A 23,462-nucleotide genomic window follows, 5' to 3' on the forward strand; every position below is an offset into this window, starting at 1 on the left:
GGGACTTAGCATCTCCCTAGTTGGCAGGATACATTTTTTGAGTGAGTTTGAGCGCTCCTTCTGCTCTTCGATGTGTATAGTTTGCAGGGTTGTTGAAAGATAGCGTGATAACTGAGAGATGGAATACTCCACTGCCAATTTGGCCAATTGTCTGAGCTAGGAAGTTTATCAATGTATAGTACATTAGGAAGGAGCAACTCTAAAAGGACAATAGAATTAAGGTCCAGGTAGAAGATAATGGACCCTACACACCAAAAAACGAATGGTTCTATATATGGTTACAACACTTATTGGGGCTCTAAAGAACCCTTTTTTATGGTTCTATAAAGAACCTTTCTCAATCTTCAAGGTTCTTTGTAGAACCTTTTGAATAACCATATATTTTGTATCGCTTTTTTTTTGGTTAGCCATATTGTATTGTTTTTGTGTTAATTGAAGTTGAATCAGGCTCAATGGGTTCTTTGAGTCATCATTGTTCCACATAGAACCATCATTCTTCCCAAAGAACCCTCTTTTCTTAGTGTGTATCAGATATTTATGTAGTTGGTGCTGTATATCCTCTTAAGGATCGGACCCTTTTTTAACATTTTAACCTAAAATTACATACCCAAATCTAACTGCCTGTATCTCAGGAACGGAAGCAAGGATCTAAACTCAGCAAAAAAAGAAACGTCCTCTCACTGTCATCTGCATTTATGTTCAGCAAACTTAATAACATGTGTAAATACTTGTATGAACATAACAAGATTCAACAACTGAGACATAAACTGAACAAGTTCCACAGACATGTGACTAACAGAAATTGAATAATGTGTCCCTGAACAAAGGGGGATAAAAATCAAAAGTAACAGTCAGTATCTGATGTGGCCACCAGCTGCATTAAGTACTGCAGTGCATCTCCTCCTCATGGACTGCACCAGATTTGCCAGTTCTTGCTGTAAGATGTTACCCCACTCCTCCATCAAGGCACCTGCAAGTTCTCGGACATTTCTGGGGGGAATGGCCCTAGTCCTCACCCTCCGATACATCAGGTCCCAGACGTGCTCAATGGGATTGAGATCCGGGCTCTTCGCTGGCCTTGGCAGAACACTGACATTCCTGTCTTGCAGGAAATCACGCACAGAACGAACAGTATGGCTGGTGGCATTGTCATGCTGCAGGGTCATGTCAGGATGAACCTGCAGGAAGGGTACCACATGAGGGAGGAGGATGTCTTCCCTGTAATGCACAGCGTTGAGATTGCCTGCAATGACAACAAGCTCAGTCCGATGATGCTGTGACACACCGCCCCAGACCATGACGGACCCTCCACCTCCAAATTGATCCCGCTCCAGAGTACAGGCCTCAGTGTAACGCTCATTCCTTGGACGATAAACGCGAATCCGACCATCACCCGTGGTGAGACAAAACCGCGACTCATCAGTGAAGAGCACTTTTTGCCAGTCCTGTCTGGTCCAGCGATGGTGGGTTTGTGCTCATAGGAAACATTGTTGCTGGTGATGTCTGGTGAGGACCTGCCTTACAACAGGCCTGGAGGGATTATGTGTTCCTGGTGTAACTCGGGCAGTTGTTGTTGCCATCCTGTACCTGTGCCACAGGTATGATGTTTGGATGTGCTGATCCTGTGCAGGTGTTGTTACACGTGGTTTGCCACTACGTGGACGATCAGCTGTCTTCCTGTAGCTCTGTCTTAGGCGTGTCACAGTACAGACATTGCAATCTGGTGTTCAACCTTCCCAAGTTCTCTCACGTCACCCCGCTCCTCCGCTCTCTCCACTGGCTTCCAGTTGAAGCTCGCATCCGCTACAAGACCATGGTGCTTGCCTACGGAGCTGTGAGGGGAACGGCACCTCCATACCTTCAGGCTCTGATCAGGCCCTACACCCAAACAAGGGCACTGCGTTCATCCACCTCTGGCCTGCTGGCCCCCCTACCTCTGAGGAAGCACGGTTCCCGCTCAGCCCAGTCCAAACTGTTTGCTGCTCTGGCACCCCAATGGTGGAACAAGCTCCCTCACGACGCCAGGACAGCGGAGTCAATCACCACCTTCCGGAGACACCTGAAACCACACCTCTTTAAGGAATACCTGGGATAGGATAAATTAATCCTTCTAACCCCCCCCTTAAAAGATTTAGATGCACTATTGTAAAGTGGTTGTTCCACTGGATATCATAAGGTGAATGCACCAATTTGTAAGTCGCTCTGGATAAGAGCGTCTGCTAAATGACTTAAATGTAAATGTAAATGTAATTTATTGCCCTGGCCACATCTGCAGTCCTCATGCCTCCTTGCAGCATGCCTAAGGCACGTTGACGCAGATGAGAAGGGACCCTGAGCATCTTTCTTTTGGTGTTTTTCACAGTCAGTAGAAAGGCCTCTTTAGCATCCTAAGTTTTCATAATTGTGACCTTAATTGCCTACCTGCTGTAAGCTGTTAGTGTCTTAACGACCGTTCCACAGGTGCATGTTCATTAATTGCTTATGGTTCATTGAACAAGCATGGGAAACAGTGTTTAAACCCTTTACAATGAAGATCAGTGAAGTTATTTGGATTTTTACAAATTATCTTTGAAAGACAGGTCCTGAAAAAGGGACATTTCTTTTTTTGCTGAGTTTACATATTATTGATAACATTTGAAAGGAAACACGTTTAAGTTTTTGGAAATGTGAAATTAATGTAGGAGAATATAACACATTCGATCTGGTAAAAGATAATACAAAGAAAAAAACATGTTTTTTGGGGGGGGGGGTTACCATCATCTTTGAAATGTAAGAGAAAGGCCTAAGTGTAATATTCCAGGTTAGGTACAATTTAGATTTTGTCCACTAGATGGCAGCAGTGTATGTGCCAAGTTTTAGACTGATTCAATGAACCATTTTATTTCTGTTCAAAATGTTGTATCAAGACTGCCCAAATGTGCCTAATCGGTTAATTAATACACTTTCAAGTTCATAACTGTGCACTCTCCTTAATCTTACATCTACACGTTCCGCTAGCGGAACGATTGCTCCAATATCCAATGATGGGCGGGGCGCGAAATTCAAACTCCTCTAAATCCGAAAACTTACACTTTTCAAACATATGACTATTTTACAGCTATTTAAAGACAAGACTCTCCTTTATCTAACCAAACTGTCCGATTTCAAAAAGGCTTTACAGCGAAAGCAAAACATTAGATTATGTCAGCAGAGTACCCAGCCAGAAATAATCACACAGCCATTTTTCAAGCTAGCATATCATGTCACATAAACCCAAACCATATCTAAATGCAGCACTAACCTTTGATGATCTTCATCAGATGACACACCTAGGACATTGTGTTATACAATACATGCATGTCTGTTCAATCAAGTTCATATTTATATCAAAAAACAGCTTTTTACATTAGCATGTGACGTTCAGAACTAGCATTCCCACCGAACACTTCCGGTGATTTTACTAAATTACTCACGATAAACGTTCACAAAAAGCATAACAATTATTTTAAGAATTATAGATACAGAACTCCTCTATGCACTCGATATGTCCGATTTTAAAATAGCTTTTCGGATGAAGCACATTTTGCAATAATGTAAGTACATAGCCCGGCGTTACAGGGCTAGCTATTTAGACACCCTGCAAGTTTAGCCTTCACCAAAATCACATTTCCTATAAGAAGAATGTTCTTACCTTGCTTGTTCTTCATCAGAATACACTGCCAGGACTTCTACTTCAATAACAAATGTAGGTTTGGTCCCAAATAATCCATCGTTATATCCAAACAGCGACGTTTTGTTCGTGCGTTCTAGACACTATCCCAACGCTAAATCTCGGCCACGAGCATGACGCAAAATATGACAAAAAATGTCTAAATATTCCATTACCGTACTTCGAAGCATGTCAACCGCTGTTTAAAACCAATATTTATGCAATTTATCTCGTAGAGAAGCGATAATATTCCGACCGGGAATCTGCCTGTCTGTAAACTGAGGAAAAAACCGAAAGCCGGGGGCGGGGCGTGTCACGCGCCTAAGGCTTAGACCATTGAGTGACCACTTAGCTTTTGCCTTCCTGTGCTTCAGCCAGGGCTTTGAATTACGTCATTCCTGTTTTTCCCGGGCTATGAGACCTCATTGGAGACGTGTGAATTGTCACGTAAGAGCAGAGATCCTTTGTAAACGATAGAGATAATAAAGAAGGGCAAGAAATGTTCAGACAGGGTACTTCCTGAACAGAAGCATCTCAGGTTTTTGCCTGCCATAGGAGTTCTGTTATACTCACAGACACCATTCAAACAGTTTCAGAAACTTTGGAGTGTTTTCTCTCCAAAGCTAATAATTATATGCATATTCCAGTTTCTGGGCAGGACTAATAATCAGATTAAATCGGGTACGTTTTTTATCCAGCCGTGAAAATACTGCCCCCTAGCCATAACAGGTTAAACAATAGCATGGTATTCTTTCACTGTAATAGCTACAGTATATTGGGCAGTACAGTTAGATTAGCTAAAATTTAAGCTTTCTACTTATATCAGATATGTCTATGTCCTGGGAAATGTTCTTGTGATTAGTATGAGGTTGCAAGTAACATTATCCTACGTTAGCTCAAATGTCCCGCTGGGGGAGGGGGGGGGGATCCTGTAGTGGATATTAACTAATATACAGTACATAGGTTCTAACTTGAAATATTATTTGTTAGTTTACTATTGTACAATTTATGCTCTTCCCATATAAAACCACAAAGACTTCCGGAAAGCCCCGAACACAAGATATCAGTGTTATTTAGTTGGAAGACATTAGTTAAATGCGGTAGCTCTATAACTAGTTAACGTTAGCATAGAGGTAGCAAGCTAGCTCTATCACTTCCATGCTCACAGAAGCCCTTGATAATGCTCTGTCTCTGCTGGTGCTCCTGGCTGTTTGAAATGCTTTAGAAGCCACGTTGATGTTAAGGACAGCATCAACTTTGAGAAGCAACTTCTTGCTGAAGCCCTCCTTCCATTGTTGATAGCCGTGGAAGTTCTCAGGGATAAAATGTGCAATTGCTAGCTAGCTCGATACTGTTAAGTCTTTAACCTACGAGTATACGCTACACTCGCATTAACATCTGCTATCCATGTGTATGTGACCAATAAAATTTGATTTAATATGAAAGGTGAGCATGGATTTATATTTCCACACCATGTGACGCTGACCGCTGGGCATTGTGGGATTGTTTCCAAAGTTAGAGTTGATTTGGAGAAAAACTCAAACCAACATTTAAAACAACATTACAATATTATAAAAATATATTTAAGAGTTTGTAATTTAGGAATGTTTTCTTTATGCATATCGCTCAATAGTGACTTTGAAATTGGAAGTCTATCCATGTCCTGAGGACATTGGGAAATGCCTTTAAAACCAGGTACTAGGGGCAACAGTGAGTGCTATTACCCTCAAGTAGGCTTGGGTTTTGCAAGGCTGTTTTGAACGGGGGTGGTGGATGCTCGTAATCCCATGACTCTGGATCAGAAGAATGCGTGTTTGTTCTAGTGGTGGACACTTGTTTATTTTTTGCTTTTGTTTTAACTCTATCCCAAAACGTAACCCTTACAGTAACCATTCGGGAATGAGTGCCTAAACTTAATGTTTTAACCCTATCCAAAACCTTAACCTTCTAAATTTGATGTTTGGAGCAACTTCTACATTTTACTTTTGAAGAAATGTGGATAAACGTTTAATTCTCCACTAAGACTGTGAGAGCTTGTTGAAGAATAATACAAGAGGAGGTTTTGAATAGCATGAGCTGTGAAATTTCAATCTTGGTTATTTAGTCGCGTCCCCAGGTTCTTTCCTGAAGAGATTAGTGGAGTTCACAAAACGTCACACGCACATAAATACACACACACACGCACTAAGGAGTGAAGTGTGTCGTTGCATGGGTGCGCGCATGTGTGCGTATGTGCTGGTGTGCATGCATACGTGTGTGTGTTTGTGTGTGTTCGTATGCATGACTCCAGATCTGCAGGAACAAAGCTGCCTATTTGGTTGACAACATACACAGGCCATACATTGGGTACACATACATACAGTGCCTTGCAAAAGTATTCATCCCAATTCGCATTTTCCCTATTTTGTTGCATTACAACCAGTAATTTCAATGGATTTGTATTTCATGTAATGGACATACGCAAAATAGTCAACATTGTTGAAGTGAAATGAAAAAAAATGACTTGTTTAAAAAAAATAAAAAAATAATACAATTTGAAAAGTGGTGCGTGCATATACATTCACCCCCTTTCCTATGAAGCCCCTAAATAAGATCTGGTGCAACCAATTACATTCAAAAGTCACATAATTTGTTAAATAAAGTCCACCTGTGTGCAATCTAAGTGTCACATGATGTGTCACATGATCTTTGTATTTATACACCAGTTCTGAATTGCCCCAGAGTCTGCAACACCACTAAGCAAGGGGTACCGCCGTGCAAGTGGAACCATGAAGACCAAAGAGCTCTCCAAACAGGTCAGGGACAAAGTTGTGGAGAAGTACAGATCAGGGTTGGGTTATAAAAAAATATCCGAAACTTTGAACATCCCACGGAGCGCCATTAAATCCATTGTTAAAAAAATGGAAAGAATAGGTACCACAACAAACCTGCCAAGAGAGGGCCGCCCACCAAAACTCACGGACCAGGCATGGAGGACATTAATCAGAGAGTCAAAAAAGAGCCCAAAGATAACCCTGATGGAGCTGCAAAGCTCCACGGCGGAGATTGGAGTATCTGTCCATAGGACCACTTTAAGCCGTACGCTCCACAGAGCTGGGTTTTACGGAAGAGTGTCCAGAAAAAAGCAACTGCTTAAAGAAAAAAATAAGCAAATACGTTTGGAGTTCAGCAAAAGGCATGTGGGAAACTCCCCAAACATATGGAAGAAGGTACTCTGGTCAGATGAGACTTAAATTGAGTTTTTTGACCATCAAGGAAGATGCTCTGTCTGGCGTACATCCACCACCTCTCTTCACCCCATGAACATCTTCCCCACAGTGAAGCATGGTGGTGGCAGCATCATGCTGTGGGGATATTTTTCATTGGCAGGGACTGGGAAACCGGTCAGAATTGAAAGAATGATGGATGGCGCTAAATACAGGGAAATTCTTGAGGGAAACCTGTTTCAGTCTTCATGAGATTTGAGACTGGGACGGAGGTTCACCTAACAGCAGGACAATGACCATAAGCATGCTGCTAAATCAACACTTGAGTGGTTTAAGGGGAAACATTTAAATGTCTTGGAATGGCCTAGTCAATGCCCAGACTTCAATCCAATTGAGAATCTGTGGTACGACTTAAAGATTACTGTACACTAGCGGAACCCATCCAACTTGAAGGAGCTAGAGCAGTTATGCCTTGAAGAATGGGCAAAAATCACGCTGGCTAGATGTGCCAAGCTAGTAGATACATACCCCATGAGACTTGCAGCTGTAATTGATGCAAAAGGTGGCTCTACAAAGTTTTGACTTTGGGGGAGTGAATAGTTATGCACGCTCAAGTTCTCTGTTTTCTGTCTAATTTCTATTTTGTTTCACAATAAAAAACTATTTTGCATCTTCAAAGTGGTAGGCATGTTGTTTAAATCAAATGATACAAACCCCCCAAAAATATGTTCTAATTCCAGGTTGTAAGGCAACAAAATAGGAAAAATGCCAAGGGGGGTGAATACTTTCACAAGCCACTCTAGATCTCTGCATGTGTGTGTGTGTGTGTGTGTGTGTGTGTGTGTGTGTGTGTGTGTGTGTGTGTGTCTGCTCGCATAACCAAGCCATCACACACACAAGCACATGCATGAACCCAAACAAGCGCAGCGTGTGCATATTTGTATTAGCGATCTCACTTAATGCACATATGCAGTACAGCGCAACATGCAATCATAAACAAACACATAATATAAATAAACATTATGCACACAAACACACCACATGTAGGCTATGTCTACTGTATTTATATTAGAAGCACACACTGTATATTCTCACTCAGTCATAAACATTTTCAGCACAGTCAAACATGCAATCACCATAACATATACTGAACATACAAACAGATGCACACACACACGCGCACACGCACACGCACACACGCACACACACACACACACACACACACACACACACACACACACACACACACGTATTATCATATATATTGGAAGTTAATGATGTGCATGCCTCGATTACATCAAACACACATTTACAGTGGCTTGCAAAAGTATTCACCCCCTTGGCATTTTTCCCATTTTCTTTCCTTACAACCTGGAATTAAAATAGATTTTTGGGGGGTTTGTATCATTTGATTTACACAACATGCCTACCACTTTGAAGATGCAAAATATTTTTTCTTGTGAAACAAACAAGAAATATGACAAAAAAAAACAGAAAACTTGAGCGTGCGTAGCCATTCACTCCCCCAAAGTGAATACTTTGTAGAGCCACCTTTTGCATCAATTACAGCTGCAAGTCTCTTGGGGTATGTCTCTCAGCTTGGCACATCTAGCCAATGGGATGTTTGCCCGTTCTTCAAGGCAAAACTGCTCCAGCTCCTTCAAGTTGGCTGGGATCCGCTGGTGTACAGCAATTTTTAAGTCATTCCACAGATTCTCAATTGGATTGAAGTCTGGGCTATGACTAGGCCATTCCAAGACATTTAAATGTTTCCTCTTAACCACTCAAGTGTTGCTTTAGCAGCATGCTTAGGGTCATTGTCCTGCTGGAAGGTGAACCTCCATCCCAGTCTCTAATCTCTGGAAGACTGAAACAGATTTCCCTCAAGAATTTCCCTGTATTTAGCGCCCTCCATCATTCCTTCAATTCTGACCAGTTTCCCAGTCCCTGCCAATGAAAAACATCCCAACAACTTGATGCTGCCACCACCATGCTTCACTGTGGGGAAGATGTTCTTAGGGTGATGAGAGGTGATGGGTTTGTGCCAGACATAGCGTTTTCCTTGAAGGACAAAAAACTCAATTTTAGTCTCATCTGACCGGAGTACCTTCTTCCATATGTTTGGGGAGTCTCCCACATGCGTTTTGGCGTACACCTAACATGTTTGCTTATTTTTGTCTTTAAGCAATGGCTTTTCTCTGCCCACTCTTCCGTGCAGCCCAGCTCTGTGGAGTGTATGGCTTAAAGTGGTCCTATGGACAGATACTCCAATCTCCGCTGTGGAGCTTTGCAGCTCCTTCAGGGTTATATTTGGTCTCTTTGTTGCCTCTCTGATTAATGCCCTCCTTGCCTGGTCCGTGAGTTTTGGTAGGCGGCCTTCTCTTGGCAGGTTTGTTGACGTGCCATATTCTCCTGCCAAATTCTCATAATTCCATTTTCTCAAACAATCAACTATTTTACACCATTTTAAAGATAAACTTCTCGTAAATCCAACCACATTGTCCGATTTCAAAAAGGCTTTACGGCGAAAGCATAAAATTAGATTATGTTAGGAGAGTACATTGACAAAAATTATCACACACCCATTATCCAAGCAACTGGATGCATCACAAAAACCCAAAACACAGCTAAATGATGCACTACCCTTTGACGATCTTCATCAGATGACACTCCTAGGACATTATGTTACACAATACATGTATGTTTTGATCGATAAAGTTCATATTTACAGTGCCTTGCGAAAGTATTCGGCCCCCTTGAACTTTTCGACCTTTTGCCACATTTCAGGCTTCAAACATAAAGATGTAAAACTGTATTTTTTTGTGAAGAATCAACAACAAGTGGGACACAATTATGAAGTGGAACAAAATTTATTGGATATTTCAAACTTTTTTAACAAATAAAAAACGGAAAAATTGGCCGTGCAAAATCATTCAAATTGCCATCGATAAAATGCCATTGTGTTCATTGCCTGTAGCTTATGCCTGCCCATACCTTAACTCCACCTCTTCTATGGGGCACTCTGTTCACAACTTTGACTTTAGCAAACCGCTCGCCCACACGACTCCATACACGTGGTCTGCGGTTGTGAGGCCGGTTGTACATTCTGCCAAATTCTCTAAAACGACATTAGAGGCGGACTTATGGTTGAGAAATGAACATTACATTCTCTGACAACAGCTCTGGTGGACATTCCTGCAGTCAGCATGCCAATTGCGTGCTCCCTCAAACCTTGAGACATCTGTGGCATTGTGTTGTGTGACAAACCTGCACATTATTAGAGTGGCCTTTTATTGTCCCCAGCACAAGGTGCACCTGTGTAATGGTCATGCTATTTATTCAGCTTCTTGATATGCCACACCTGTCAGGTGGATGGATTATCTTGGAGAAGGAAAAATGCTCATTAACAGGAATTTAAACACATTTGTGCACAAAATGTGTGCGAAATAAGCTTTTTTTGTGAATGGAACATTTTGGGGATCTTTTATTTCAGCTCATGAAACATGGGAGCAACACTTTACATGTTGTGTTTATATTTTTGTTCAGTGTAATAAGGGAATAGGCTACAACATCATCATGGAAGCAGGTTCGAGTGAAATCCCCAGTTTGGAAGGACAATCACCAGGTATATGGATACACAGCCTGCACAATGTGCAAGCAGGTATTTACTTTCAATAATTCAGTTAATTATCAGTTAATTATAACATTAATTAAAGTGTAAACCTGTGCGGCTGGTAAAAGTTAGAGAGCCTGTAGCCTAAATCAATGTAGACTATTTTTGCAGCCTATATTCGATTCTGTGAATTATTTAAGTTTGAATTAGTCCTAAACTATTTGATTATCTAAAATGTAAAGGTATTGTTTTGTTATGTCGGCTATAGTCTTTCATTAGGTAAGAAGGCTAATTAGAAGGCTATTTTTCTATAAAGCTATTTGAGTGACAAATCATATTGTGAAAATAAATTGATATTCTTTATTTATGAAATGGTTTCCTTTTGTCCAAATGTTGAATAGACATGCAGACAAATTAATTCATGCAGGCAAGTGTAATAGTAACAATAGCCTAATAAAAAGTATTACCACTCAAAAACTATTCAATGAATGGATGTTATATGGCGGGTAACGCATCAGCTCTTGGAACAATTCTATGCGGGAGGTTCGGGTTGCGAAAAAAAATATGTCCTGATGTCGGGTATCAAGTGGGGTTCTCAATTGATGTGGCCGGTGTGGGGCGGGTGCAGCTCCAAAAAACAGACCAGTGCAGGACTCTACATTGATGCTATAACCCACCTGCTATGAATCCGAGTCTACACACACTTTCTGTCTGGAGTGTGGGAGTAGTGTCTGTAAGTTTAAGTTCACTGACAAATGTTCCCCCTGAGCCCAATCCATCTGTCCACTGTCTTGAAGTGTGTGTGTGTGTGTGTGTGTGTGTGTGTGTGTGTGTGTGTGTGTGTGTGTGTGTGTGTGTGTATGGCATCTGTGAGTGGCTGCATCCCCCTGCGCTCAGACACATCGATCCCTCGTCTGCTAACCACATGCTGACCAAAGGGTGTATGCGTGTGTGTGCATGCATGTGTGTGTTTGTCTGTCCCTGCTCGTCTGTCCCTGCTCTTAACTGTCAAGTGCTCAAAATTGCAGGGATGGCACATTCCCACAGCACACACCCACCCCTAAGCAGTTAACCATAAACAAACACAATAACAGATGGAAAAGGCATGCTTTAAAAAAACTGTCATATACATCCATGTACATAATACATTCACATTATGTTCATATGATTATGCATATACTGTGCAATGCATAACAATGTTTATATTGATAAATATACAAATAATAAATGCATATGTACACATCCACACACCTAATTAGATGTGGTCAGGGCCGGTTCTGTTGCAGAACATCCTTATGAATCTAAGCATGGCACTAAGCATGGCACTTTCAAAAGTTACCTTTCCACCCAGACAGAGGCTCTACTGACACAGAAAAATGTAAGCTTCAACTGCTGGCTACTCGTCCGTTGTATAACCCAACAACAGAAGTGCTTCCCTAAAAGCTGCCTGGGTTTAAAATAACATCTTCTGTTTTCAGAAAGAGAAAAGCTCAATTAATAGGGGCAGAATATTATAGGCTACAGTTCAGCTTCAGGTTGTCATAGAGAGTAATCAATATATCCCCATATGCATCGGAGTCACGTCTTTTGCGGGCATTTTAGAGCTTGTTTCTACCATAAGGCATCACCGAGTTAAGCATTGTTATAGAACGCTTGATATAATCTGGATATGTTTTATGTATTTATTTAAAAATATAAAGCAAACAATAGATATCCTTTTTGTCCCTTTATTTAACAAAGGGTATGTGATACCCTCACTCAATTCGAGCCCTGGTTGTAGTCAAACACACCAAGCCCTTCCCAGACACAGAGGTATTTAATCAGTGCATGCAACAGTATTGGAGTATTTGGCTATACCGACATCTATGGATAGGATAATTGTGTCTGTCAAACAGGTAGGCTTACCACTTATTTTTTGGGAAAATTAAGAAATAATCTCCAATTATATATGTAATTCTATGTTTATTCCCATAATAATGTTTGGTGCACGCGTGCACATATAGGATGTCCCTTACCAGGCAGAAGGGAATGTTACTTTTATCCCCTGCATCGCAGAGTTACAATGTTGCTATCACTATGCAACTTACTACCTATAGTAGGAAAACGAGTTTCTTATTAATAATATCCCACTTGTTATCACACATGGCACGACCCCATAATTGTTACAATTACAATAAAAATAACACGTTTATATAACATATTTAACATATATTTTACTATTCCTGTAGAACTGTAAAACAGAGTAAGATCATTTGAACTTTGGAAACAACTGCTGTCATAAATGCATGGTGGGCCTCGTTTCGCTGGAGCAGTGTAAAATAAGCTTTATATCAATGACCCAGCCTTAACGAATTTCGGTTATTTACATATCGAATTTGATTGTCCAACATCAGTTTCAACATTTATTTATTTTGTCTCCACCTAGAGTGGCCTCTTTCCTCTGCTGTGGTGCTGCATTGTTTTCAGCAATGTTTTCTCTCGGTAGCTGTCCATTGTCCTGAAATCAAATCATCTGAGTTTGCTTGGACACCAGCCTGATCTCCAGCTCCTTCCACCTCTGGAAACTATCTAGGAGGTCATGTGACTTCTCATATGAGCTGAGGAGGTGGCAAAGATTCTTCCAGTCCTTGGTTCCATCCCTGACCAGCGCAGATTTGCACTCGTGTGAAAAGAGTTTGCAGCAAAAACAGAAGGTTTTTGCTTGGAATAGACAAGCCTTGGTCTCCACTCTCTCCCCGTTTGCCATCCTCCTATTGCAGAGGGCCACCGAAAACCTTCGTTGTCCCTCATCTCTTGGGAAATTCCCCTCCTTATCCTGATGTGGCCTCGCTTGCACTAACATATCCCGTAAAGATACGGAAGACATCAGAAATATGAAATAACACACGTGGAATCATGTAGTAACCAAAAAAAGTGTTAAACAATATATATTTTATATTGGAGATTCTTCAAATGGCCACCCCTGACCTCAACCAAATTGGTTGGTCTGGGGATTGTGGAGGCCAGGTCAATTTTCTTTTGTTTAGAGATTGTGCCTCTTTTTTCATTGTTTTTTAAAATATTCGCTTCCTGAGAGTTTTTGTCTCTTAGACATGGTAGCAAATTGTTTCAAATCTCTATTGATTAGTTTTAGCTAAAATTATATCCACTAGTTGTAGCTAGCTAAAGTTAACAGGCTAGGTTAGGCTACTGCCTTAAATGACAACACAATGTGATTCAATGTGTCAGATTTGAACCCTGAAATGTATGTTTTAATAAAATGAGTAAATGTAATAAAATACATGAAGTTAGCCTAATATATAGTGACTTATATATTAACCCCTTTAGTTACGTTACAGCTTTATTCTAAAATTGATTAAATTGTTTTTTACCTCATCAATCTACACACAATACCCCATAATTACAAACCAAAAACAGTTTATTAAAATAAAAAATGGAAATATCACAATTACGTAAGTATTCAGACCCTTTACTCAGTACTTTGTCAAAGCACCTTTGGCAGCTCTGTCAGGTTGGATGGGGAGCGCTGCTGCACAGCTATTTTCAGGTCCCTCCAGAGATCGATCGGGTTCAAGTCTGGGCTCTGGCTGGGCCACTAAAGGACATTCAGACACTTGTCTCGAAGCCACTCCAGCGTTATCTTGGCTGTTTGCTTAGGGTTGTTGTCCTGTTGGAAGGTGAACCTTTACCCCAGTCTGAGGTCCTGAACATCCCCACTGCATGATGCTGCCACCATGCTTCACCGTAGGGGTGGTGCCAGGTTTCCTCCAGACGTGATGCCTGGCATTCAGGCAAAAGAGTTCAATGTTGGTTTCATCAGACCAGAGAATCTTCTTTCTCATGGTCTGAGAGTCTTTAGGTGCCTTTTGGCAAACTCCAAACTGGCTGTCGTGCCTTTTACTGAGGAGTGGCTTCCGTCTGGACACTCTACCATAAAGGCCTAATTGTTGGAGTGCTGCAGAGATGGTTGTCTTTCTGGAAGGTTCTCCCATCGCCACAGAGGAACTCTAGAACTCTGTCAGAGTGTCCATGGGGTTCTTGGTCACCTCCCTGACCAAGGCCCTTGTCCCCCGATTGCTCAGTTCCAAACTTCTTCCATTTAAGAATTATGGAGGCCACTGTGTTCTTGGGGACCTTCAATGATGCAGAAATGTTTAAGTACCCTTCCTCAGATTTGTGCCTCAGCAACACAATCCTGTCTCGGAGCTCTACGGACAATTCCTTCAACCTCATACCTTGGTTTTTGCTCTGAAATGCACTGTCAACTGTGGGACCTTATATAGACAGATGTGTGCCTTTCCAAATCATATCCAATCAATTGAATTTACCACAGGTGGAATCCAATCAAGTTGTTGAAACATCTGAAGGATGATCATTGGAAACAGGATGCACCTGAGCTCAATTTTGAGTCTCATAACAAAGGGTCTGAATACTTATGTAAATAAGGTATTTCTGTTTTTAATACATTTGCAAAAATGTCTAAAATCTGTTTTCGCTTTGTCATTATTGGATATTGTGTGTAGATTGTTAAGAATTGTATTTATTTAATCCATTTTAGAAAAAGGCTCTAAAGTAACAAAATGTGGAAAAAGTCAAGGCGTCTGAATACTTTCCGAAGGTAGTGTACCTAGTGTACATACAGTAGCTACATGCACTCAAATGTTCATGCAAGCTCTGGAACATGAGGAAGCTAATGTTCAAGTGTGTGTATGTGTGTGTGTGTGTGTGTGTGTGTGTGTGTGTGTGTGATTTGAACTCTGCTCTCAACCAGATGTTCTCTAGGTGGGCATGAATCTGCACAAACATTCACAATCACACACACACTAATGGCATGTATTAGAGATATAGTGTGGTGTACACATTACAACGAGAGTGTGCATACACCCACACACACCCACACCAACACACACACACACCTTTACCAGTGTCGGTGTATTAGTTTGAAGTGCTGTGCCTAATGCGTTGCCGTGGTCTTGTTCCTAATTGCCGGGGTCTCACAGCTGTCCTTTATCATGATACATAATTACATTTATAACAAATGTGTTTGACCCCACCATGGGGGTTAACTGTTTGTTTGTGTGTGTGTCATCTGTGAGTGGCTGCATCCCCCCTGGATTCAGACACATCGATCCCTTGCAAAACAGTGCCACTGGCCTCCCCAGCCGCATTTGTTATTGTTTTGAAGAATTGAGCATCCAGCATCATGGTAAACAAAATTGTAGTGCATACCCAAATCAAATTGTATTTGTCACATGCGCCAAATACAACATGTGTAGACCTTACAGGGAGGTGCTCACTTACAACGATGCAATTTTATGAAAATAACTAAATAAAACTAAGAAATAAGAATAACAAATCATTAAAGAGAAGCGGTAAATAACAATAATGGGGCTATATACAGGGGGTACCGATACAGAGTCAATGTGCAGGGGCACCGGTGTCGAGGGAATTGAGGTAATATATACATGTAGGTAGAGTTAAAGTGACTATGCATAGATAATAACAGAGAGTAGCAGCAGCGTAGAAGAGGGAGGGGGCAGTGCAAATAGTTTGGGTAGCCATTTGATTAGAGGTTCAGGAGTCTTATGGCTTGGGGGTAGAAGCTGTTTAGAAGCCTCTTGGACCTAGACTTGGCGCTCCGGTACCGGTTGCCGTGCGATAGCAAAGAGAACAGTCTATGACTAGAGTGTCTGGATTCTTTGCAAATTACAGGATCTCCCTCTTACACCGCCTGATATAGAGGTCCTGGATGGCAGGAAGCTTGGCCCCGGCGATGTACTTGGCCGTACGCACTACCTTCTGTAGTGCCTTGCGGTCGGAGGCTAAGCAGTTGCCATAACAGCCAGTGATGCAACCCGTCAGGATGCTCTCGATGGTGCAGCTGTAAAACTTGAGGATCTGAGGGCCCATGACAAATATTTTCAGTCTGCTGAGGGGGAATAGGTTTTTTGTGCCCTCTTCGTGAGCTTGGACCATGTTAGTTTGTTGGTGATGTGGACGCCAAGGAACTTGAAGCTCTCAACCTGCTCCACTACAGCCCCGTAGATGAGAATGGGGGCGTGCTCGGTCCTCCTTTTCCTTTAGTCCACAATCATCTCCTTTGTCTTGATCACGTTGAGAGAGAGGTTGTTGTTCTTGCACCACACGGTCAGGTCTCTGACCTCCTCCCTATAGACTGTCTCATTGTTGTCGGTGATCAGTGTGATCACTGTTGTGTCATCTGCAAACTTAATGGTGGTGTTGGAGTCGTGCCTGGCTGTGCAGTCATGAGTGAACAGGGAATACAGGAGGGGACTGAGCACGCACCCCTGAGGGGGCCCTGTGTGGAGGATCACCATGGCGGATGTGTAGTTACCTACCTATACCACCTGGGGGCGGCCCGTCAGGAAGTCCAGAATCCAGTTGCTGAGGGTGGCCCCATGGTCCTTAGCTTAGTGATGAGCTTTGAGGGCACTATGGTATTGAACGCTGAGCTGTAGTCAATGAATAGCATTCTCACATAGGTGTTCTTTTTGTCCAGGTGTGAAAGGGTGGTGCGGAGTGCAATAGAGATTGCATCATCTATGGATCTGTTTGGGCGGTATGCAAATTGAAGTGGGTTTGGGGTTTCTGGGATAATGGTGTTGTGAGCCCTGGCCAGCCTTTCAAAGCATTTCATGGCTACAGACATGAGTGCTACGGGTTGGTAGTCACTTAGGCAGGTTACCTTAGTGTTATTGGGCACAGGGACTATGGTGGTCTGCTTGAAACATGTTGGTATTACAGACTCAGACAGGGAGAGGTTGAAAATGTCAGTGAAGACACTTGCCAGTTGGTCAGCGCATGCTCAGAGCACACTTCCTGGTAATCCGTCTGGCCCTGCGGCCTTGTGAATATTGACCTGTTTAAAGTCTTACTCACATCGGAAGCTGAGAGCGTGATCACACAGTCGTCCGGAACAGCTGATGCACTCATGCATGTTTCAGTGTTACTTGCCTCGAAGCGAGCATAGAAGTTATTTAGCTAGTCTGGTAGGCTCGTGTCACTGGGCAGCTCTCAGCTGTGCTTCCCTTTGTGGTCTGTAATAGTTTGCAAGCCCTGCCACATCCGACGAGTGTCGGAGCAGGTGTAGTATGATTCGATCTTAGTTCTGTATTGTCGCTTTGCCTGTCTGATGTTTTGTCAGAGGGAATAGCGGGATTTATTATAAGCTTCCTGGTTATAGTCCCGCTCCTTAAAGCAGCAGCTCTACCCTTTAGCTCATTGTGAATGTTGGGGTATGTACGTACGGTCACTGTGGGGACGACATCATCGATGCACTTATTGATGAAGCCAGTGACTGATGTGGTGTACTCCTCAATGCCATCGGAAGAATCCCGGAACATATTCCAGTCTGTTCTAGCAAAACAGTCCTGTAGTTTAGCATCTGCTTCATCTGACCACTTTTTTTATAGACCGAGTCACTGGTGCTTCCTGCTTTAATTTTTGCTTGTAAGCAGGAATCAGGAGGATAGAATTATGGTCATATTTGCCAAATGGAGGGCGAGGCAGAGCTTTGTATGCATTTCTGTGTGTGGAGTAAAGGTCGTCTAGAGTTTGTTTCATTTTGGTTGCACATTTAACATGCTGATAGAAATTTGGTAAAACTGATTTAAGTTTCCCTGCATTTAAAGTCCCCGGCCACCAAGAGAGCTGCCTCTGGATGAGCGTTTTCCTGTTTGCTTATGGCGGTATACAGCTCATTGAATGTGGTTTTATTGCCAGCATCGGTCTGTGATGGTATGTAGACAGCTACAAAAAATACAGATGAAAACTCTCTAGGTATATTGTGCAGTCTAAAGCTTATCATGAGATGCTCTACCTCAGGCCAGCAAAACCTCAGACTTCCTTAGATATCGTGCACCAGCTGTTGCTGACAAATATACATAGGCCCCCACCCCATGTCTTACCAGAGGCTGCTGTTCTTTCCTAACCGATACAGTGTATAAACCGCCAGCTGTGTTGTTGTTCTGCCATGACTCTGTGAAAAATAAGATTACAATTTTTAATGTCCCGTTGGTATGATATACGTGCTTTCAGTTCATCCCATTTACTTTCCAGCGATTGAACGTTAGCTAACAGTATGAATGGCAAAGGCAGATTAGCCACTTGTCGCCTGATCCTCACAAGGCACCCCGATCTCGTTCCGCGAAATCTCAGTTTCTTTCTCCAGTGAATGAAGGGGATGAGGGCCTAGTCGGGTGTTTGGAGTATATCCTTCCCGTCCGACTCATTAAAGACAAATGATTTGAGGTGATTCAAGGTGAGGTGAGTAGTCGCTGTTCTGATGTCCAGAAGCTCTTTTCGGTCATAAGAGACGGTAGCAGCAAAATTATGTGCAAAAAAACTACAAAATAGCATGGTTGGTTATTAAGAGCCAATAAAACGGCAGCCATCCTCTCTGGTGCCATCTATCACATTTCAATTCAAACTCTGTTGTTCTATCACGAGTGCAATGATGTGCAGTGATGTCCCAGGGGGAAAAAAACAGTGTGTGTTGTTGTAATATCAGAAACGTATGTGGCAGGTTCACCGCTACGGATTCCAGCTTTAAGGAGGATATACACAAAACATTAGGAACACCTGCTCTTTCCATAACATAAACTACTGACCAGGTGAATCCAGGTAAAAGCTATGATCTTTTATTGATGTCACTTGTTAAATCCGCTTCAATCAGTATAAATGAAGGGGAGGTGACTAGTTAAAGACGGCTTTTTAAGCCTTGAGATAATTGAGACATGGATTGTGTATGTGTGCATTTCAGTGGGTTAATGAGCAAAACAAAATATTTCTAAGTGCCCTTGAACGGGGTATGGTAGTAGGTCCTAGGCGCACCGGTTTGAGTGTGTCAAGAACTGTAACACTGCTGGGTTTTTCACGCTCAACAGTTTCCCATGTGTTTCAACAATGTTCCACCACTCAAAGGACATCCAGTGAACTTGACAACTGTGGGAAGCAATGGAGTCAACATGGGCCAGAATCTCTGTGGAACGCTGTCGACACTTTGTATAGGCCAGGGCAGAAGGGGATGCAACTCAATATTAGGAAGGTGTTTCCAGTGTTTTCTAGACTCAGTGAATTATTATCAAGTATTCAGGATTGCAGGGATGCCACACTCCCACAGCCACCCCTACAGATGTAGGATCTTAATTTGAACCCATTTGCTACATCAAGAAAATAATCTTGCAGCAACAGGAAATGTTCATTATTATGTGGATTATAATTAATGGATATTTTTTGTAGGGGTTGATGCATTTTTTCTTTAGTGCAAATCAAGTCTGACATTTTAAAGTGGAAATTATAAACTTTAGAATCCTTTTTAAACCTCAAATACACTACAAATTAGCATTTACTGCTGTGCAGGAAAATTCTCAGCAATAAAAGAGGTATCAAATTAAGATCCTATATCTGTAAGTACTTAAACGAGCACAACAACACATGGACAAAGACATGCATTAGCAAACTGTCATATACAGTACATCCACGTACATAATACATTGACATTATGTTCATATGATTATGCATATACTGTGCAATGCATATTGAGAAATATAAACATAATTAACTAACATGTATATGTGCACACACTTAATTAACTGTGGTCCTGTGTTGCTCATTCAATAGAGCATGGCTCTTGCAATGCCATGGGTTTGATTCCTACTGGGGCCCATGGGGGAAAATGTTTGCATGCATGACTGAAAGTCACTTTGTACCTCTGCTAAATGGCAAAAAATGATTCTGTATTATTTTGTTCTAAGTGACGCACACTTAAATGACAGCACAATATGTGAATCAATACATCATATTTGACCCTCTAAAATATATGTTTTAATAAAATGAATGAATGCAATAAAATACATGAAATAAGCCTTTCAGACCCTGAAACATGAGGATGCTAACATTTGTGTGTGTGTGTGTGTGTGTGTGTGTGTGTGTGTCAAATCTGACTTTATTTGTCACATGCTTCATAAATAACAGTGGTAGACTAACAGTGAATTGCTTACTTATGAGTAATTTTACAACAATGCAGAGTTAAAGATATACATTTGAATGAAAATTGAAATAGTGACACGAGGAATAGATACACAGTGAATAACAAATAACTATCATGAGTAAAAATAACATGGCTATATACAGGGATTACCAGTACCAAGTCGATGTGCAGGGGTACCAAGTAATTGACGTAGCTATGTACATATACCGTTGAGGTCGGAAGTTTACATACACTTAGGTTGGAGTCATTAAAACTTGTTTTAACCACTCCACACATTTCTTGTTAACAAACTATTGTTTTGGCAAGTCGGTTAGGACATCTACTTTGTGCATGACACAAGTAATTCTTCCAACAATTGTTTACAGACAGATTATTTCACTTATAATTCATTGTATCACAATTCCAGTGGGTCAGAAGTTTACAAACACTAAGTTGACTGTGCCTTTAAAACAGCTTGGAAAATTCCAAAAAGTGATATCATGGCTTTAGAAGCTTCTGATAGGCTAATTGACATAATTTGAGTCAATCGGAAGTGTACCTGTGGATGTAGTTCAAGGCCTACCTTCAAACTCAGTGCCTCTTTGTTTGACATCATGGGAAAATCAAAAGAAATCAGCCAAGACCTCAGAAAAAACAATTGTAGACCTCCACAAGTCTGGTTCATCCTTGGGAGCAATTTTCAAATGCCTGAAGGTACCACGTTCATCTGTACAAACAACAGTATGCAAGTATAAACACCACGGGACCACGCAGCCGTTATACTGCTCAGGAAGGAGATGCGTTCTGTCTCCTAGACATGAACGTACTTTGGTGCGAAAAGTGAAAATCAATCTCAGAACAACAGCAAAGGACCTTGTGAAGATGCTGGAGGAAACAGGTACCAAAGTATCTATATCCACAGTAAAATGAGTCGATATAACCTGAAGGGCCGCTCAGCAAGGAAGAAGCCACTGCTCCAAAACCACCATAAAAAAGCCAGACTACAGTTTGCAACTGCACATGAGGACAAAATGGTACTTTTTGGAGAAATGTCCTCTGGTCTGATGAAACAAAAATAGAACTATTTGGCCATAATGACCATCATTATGTTTGGAGGAACAACGGGGGGCCTGCAAGCCGAAGAAGACCATCCCAACCGTGAAGAACGGGGGTGGCAGCATCATGTTGTGGGGGTGCTTTGCAGCAGGAGGGACTGGTGCACTTCACAAAATAGATGGCATCATGAGGAAAGAAAATTATGTGGCTATATTGAAGCAACATCTCAAGACATCAGTCAGGAAGTTAAAGCTTGGTTGCAAATAGGTCTTCCAAATGGACAATGACCCCAAGCATACTTGCAAAGTTGGGGCAAAATGGCTTAAGGACAACAAAGTCAAGGTATTGGAGTGGCCATCACAAAGCCCTGACCTCAATCCCTTAGAAAGTTTGTGGGCAGGACTGAAACAGCGTGAGCGAGGAAGGAGGCCTACAAACCTGACTCAGTTACACCCGCTCTGTCAGGAGGAATGGGCCAAAATTCACCCAACTTATTGTGGGAAGCTTGTGGAAGGCGACCCGAAACATTTGAACCAAGTTAAACAATTTAAAGGCAATGCTACCAAATTCTAATTGAGTGTATGTAAACTTCTGACCCACTGGGAATGTGATGAAAGAAATAAAAGCTGAAATAAAGAATTCTCTCTACTGTTATTCTCGCCTTGAATCTATGGATATAGTATGGTAACACACACACACACATTTGTTTTACTATCCTTGTGGGGACCAAACAATTTATTCCCATTCGACATCCTATTTTCCTTAACCCCTAACCATAACCCAAATTTTATCCCTAAACCTAACCCCTAAGCCTAAAATAGCCTTTTTCCTTGTGTGGACAGGTGATCTCTCTCTCTCTCTCTCTCTGTCTCTCTCTCTCTCTCTCTCTCTAGTTATTAACATACATTACATTTCCTATATTTTAGAAGGTGTTTCTGTCTCAAAAATAAATGTTGATGAAAATGTATTTTTTCAAATGGCTTTATATTACAGTTCTGCCAGTTGCGCCCACCATCATCTGTTGGGTCCCATTTCTCACCATTCCCCTCTTTTCTATGCCTCTCTCTGTTTCCCCCAGATTAAGCAGAATGACAAGATGAACCAGGTGAACATGTTCTCCAAGCAGATCGACAAGAAGGAGCCCGTGAAGGGCGGCCTCATGTCCTACACCCTGACTGACCTGAAGATTCCCGTCTCCTATGAGATCCGCCTGGCCCCCATCACCACCTACAGCACCGGAGACTATGTCAGTCGCACCATCCAGTACTCAGAGCGTGAGTAGCAACTTGCTTGTGCCTGGAGCCAAAGTGGCCACTCTGATGATACTAATATTAATAATAATCATCAATAACTGGCCAAGTAGGCCCTTTTTGTGTTCATTTTGGCATTTATTTAAGTACATTTTTAAATGAGTGCTACAGTTATGTAAAAGGGTATAGTGATAATCTATGTGTATTTCCTTTACAGCCTACATTTACCCAAGACCTTCAGGTAAGAATATCTTTATTTCTTTCTTCCCCCCATTTTCTTTCACTCTTCCTTTTTTCCCCCACTCCGCCCTCTCTCTGTCTCTCTCATCTCGTCAGGCAATTTGGTTCAATTACGCCTTGCACCGCCGCTCAGGCAGGGGAAGTGGAGAGTGACGCCAAACGAGCACAATTAAAATCACATTTTCTCCAACCACGCAGATTGGAGAACAACAGAAAACAAATTGAGGAAGTGCACGTACGTCGCTGAGTGGGACATGAATCATAATAGATTATGTTCCTATCATAACACCAACGTGAATGGGGTACAGGCTTCATCCCAAATTCCCTATTTAGTGTGTTACATTTGACAAGGGACCTGTTCAAAAAGTAGTGCACTATGAAGGGAATATGGTGCAAATTTGGAATGTACCTACAGTCA

The 23,462-nt window shown here is 41.8% G+C and overlaps 1 protein-coding gene across 2 annotated transcripts in view; it reads left to right on the top strand.

Annotated features, from left to right (window-relative positions):
- The window catches only part of LOC115202803 (MAM domain-containing glycosylphosphatidylinositol anchor protein 1), a 443,101-nt gene that overhangs the window by 350,860 nt on the left and 68,779 nt on the right, over positions 1-23,462 (top strand). For both annotated transcript variants that reach the window (XM_029766841.1, XM_029766842.1), the window contains exons 13-14: positions 22,633-22,828; positions 23,022-23,045. In XM_029766841.1, the coding sequence (XP_029622701.1) occupies positions 22,633-22,828; positions 23,022-23,045 (220 nt within the window). The remainder of the gene's footprint in view (positions 1-22,632; positions 22,829-23,021; positions 23,046-23,462) is intronic.

The sequence above is a fragment of the Salmo trutta genome, chromosome 12 (genome assembly GCF_901001165.1).
Source record: "Salmo trutta chromosome 12, fSalTru1.1, whole genome shotgun sequence".
NCBI lineage: Eukaryota > Metazoa > Chordata > Actinopteri > Salmoniformes > Salmonidae > Salmo > Salmo trutta.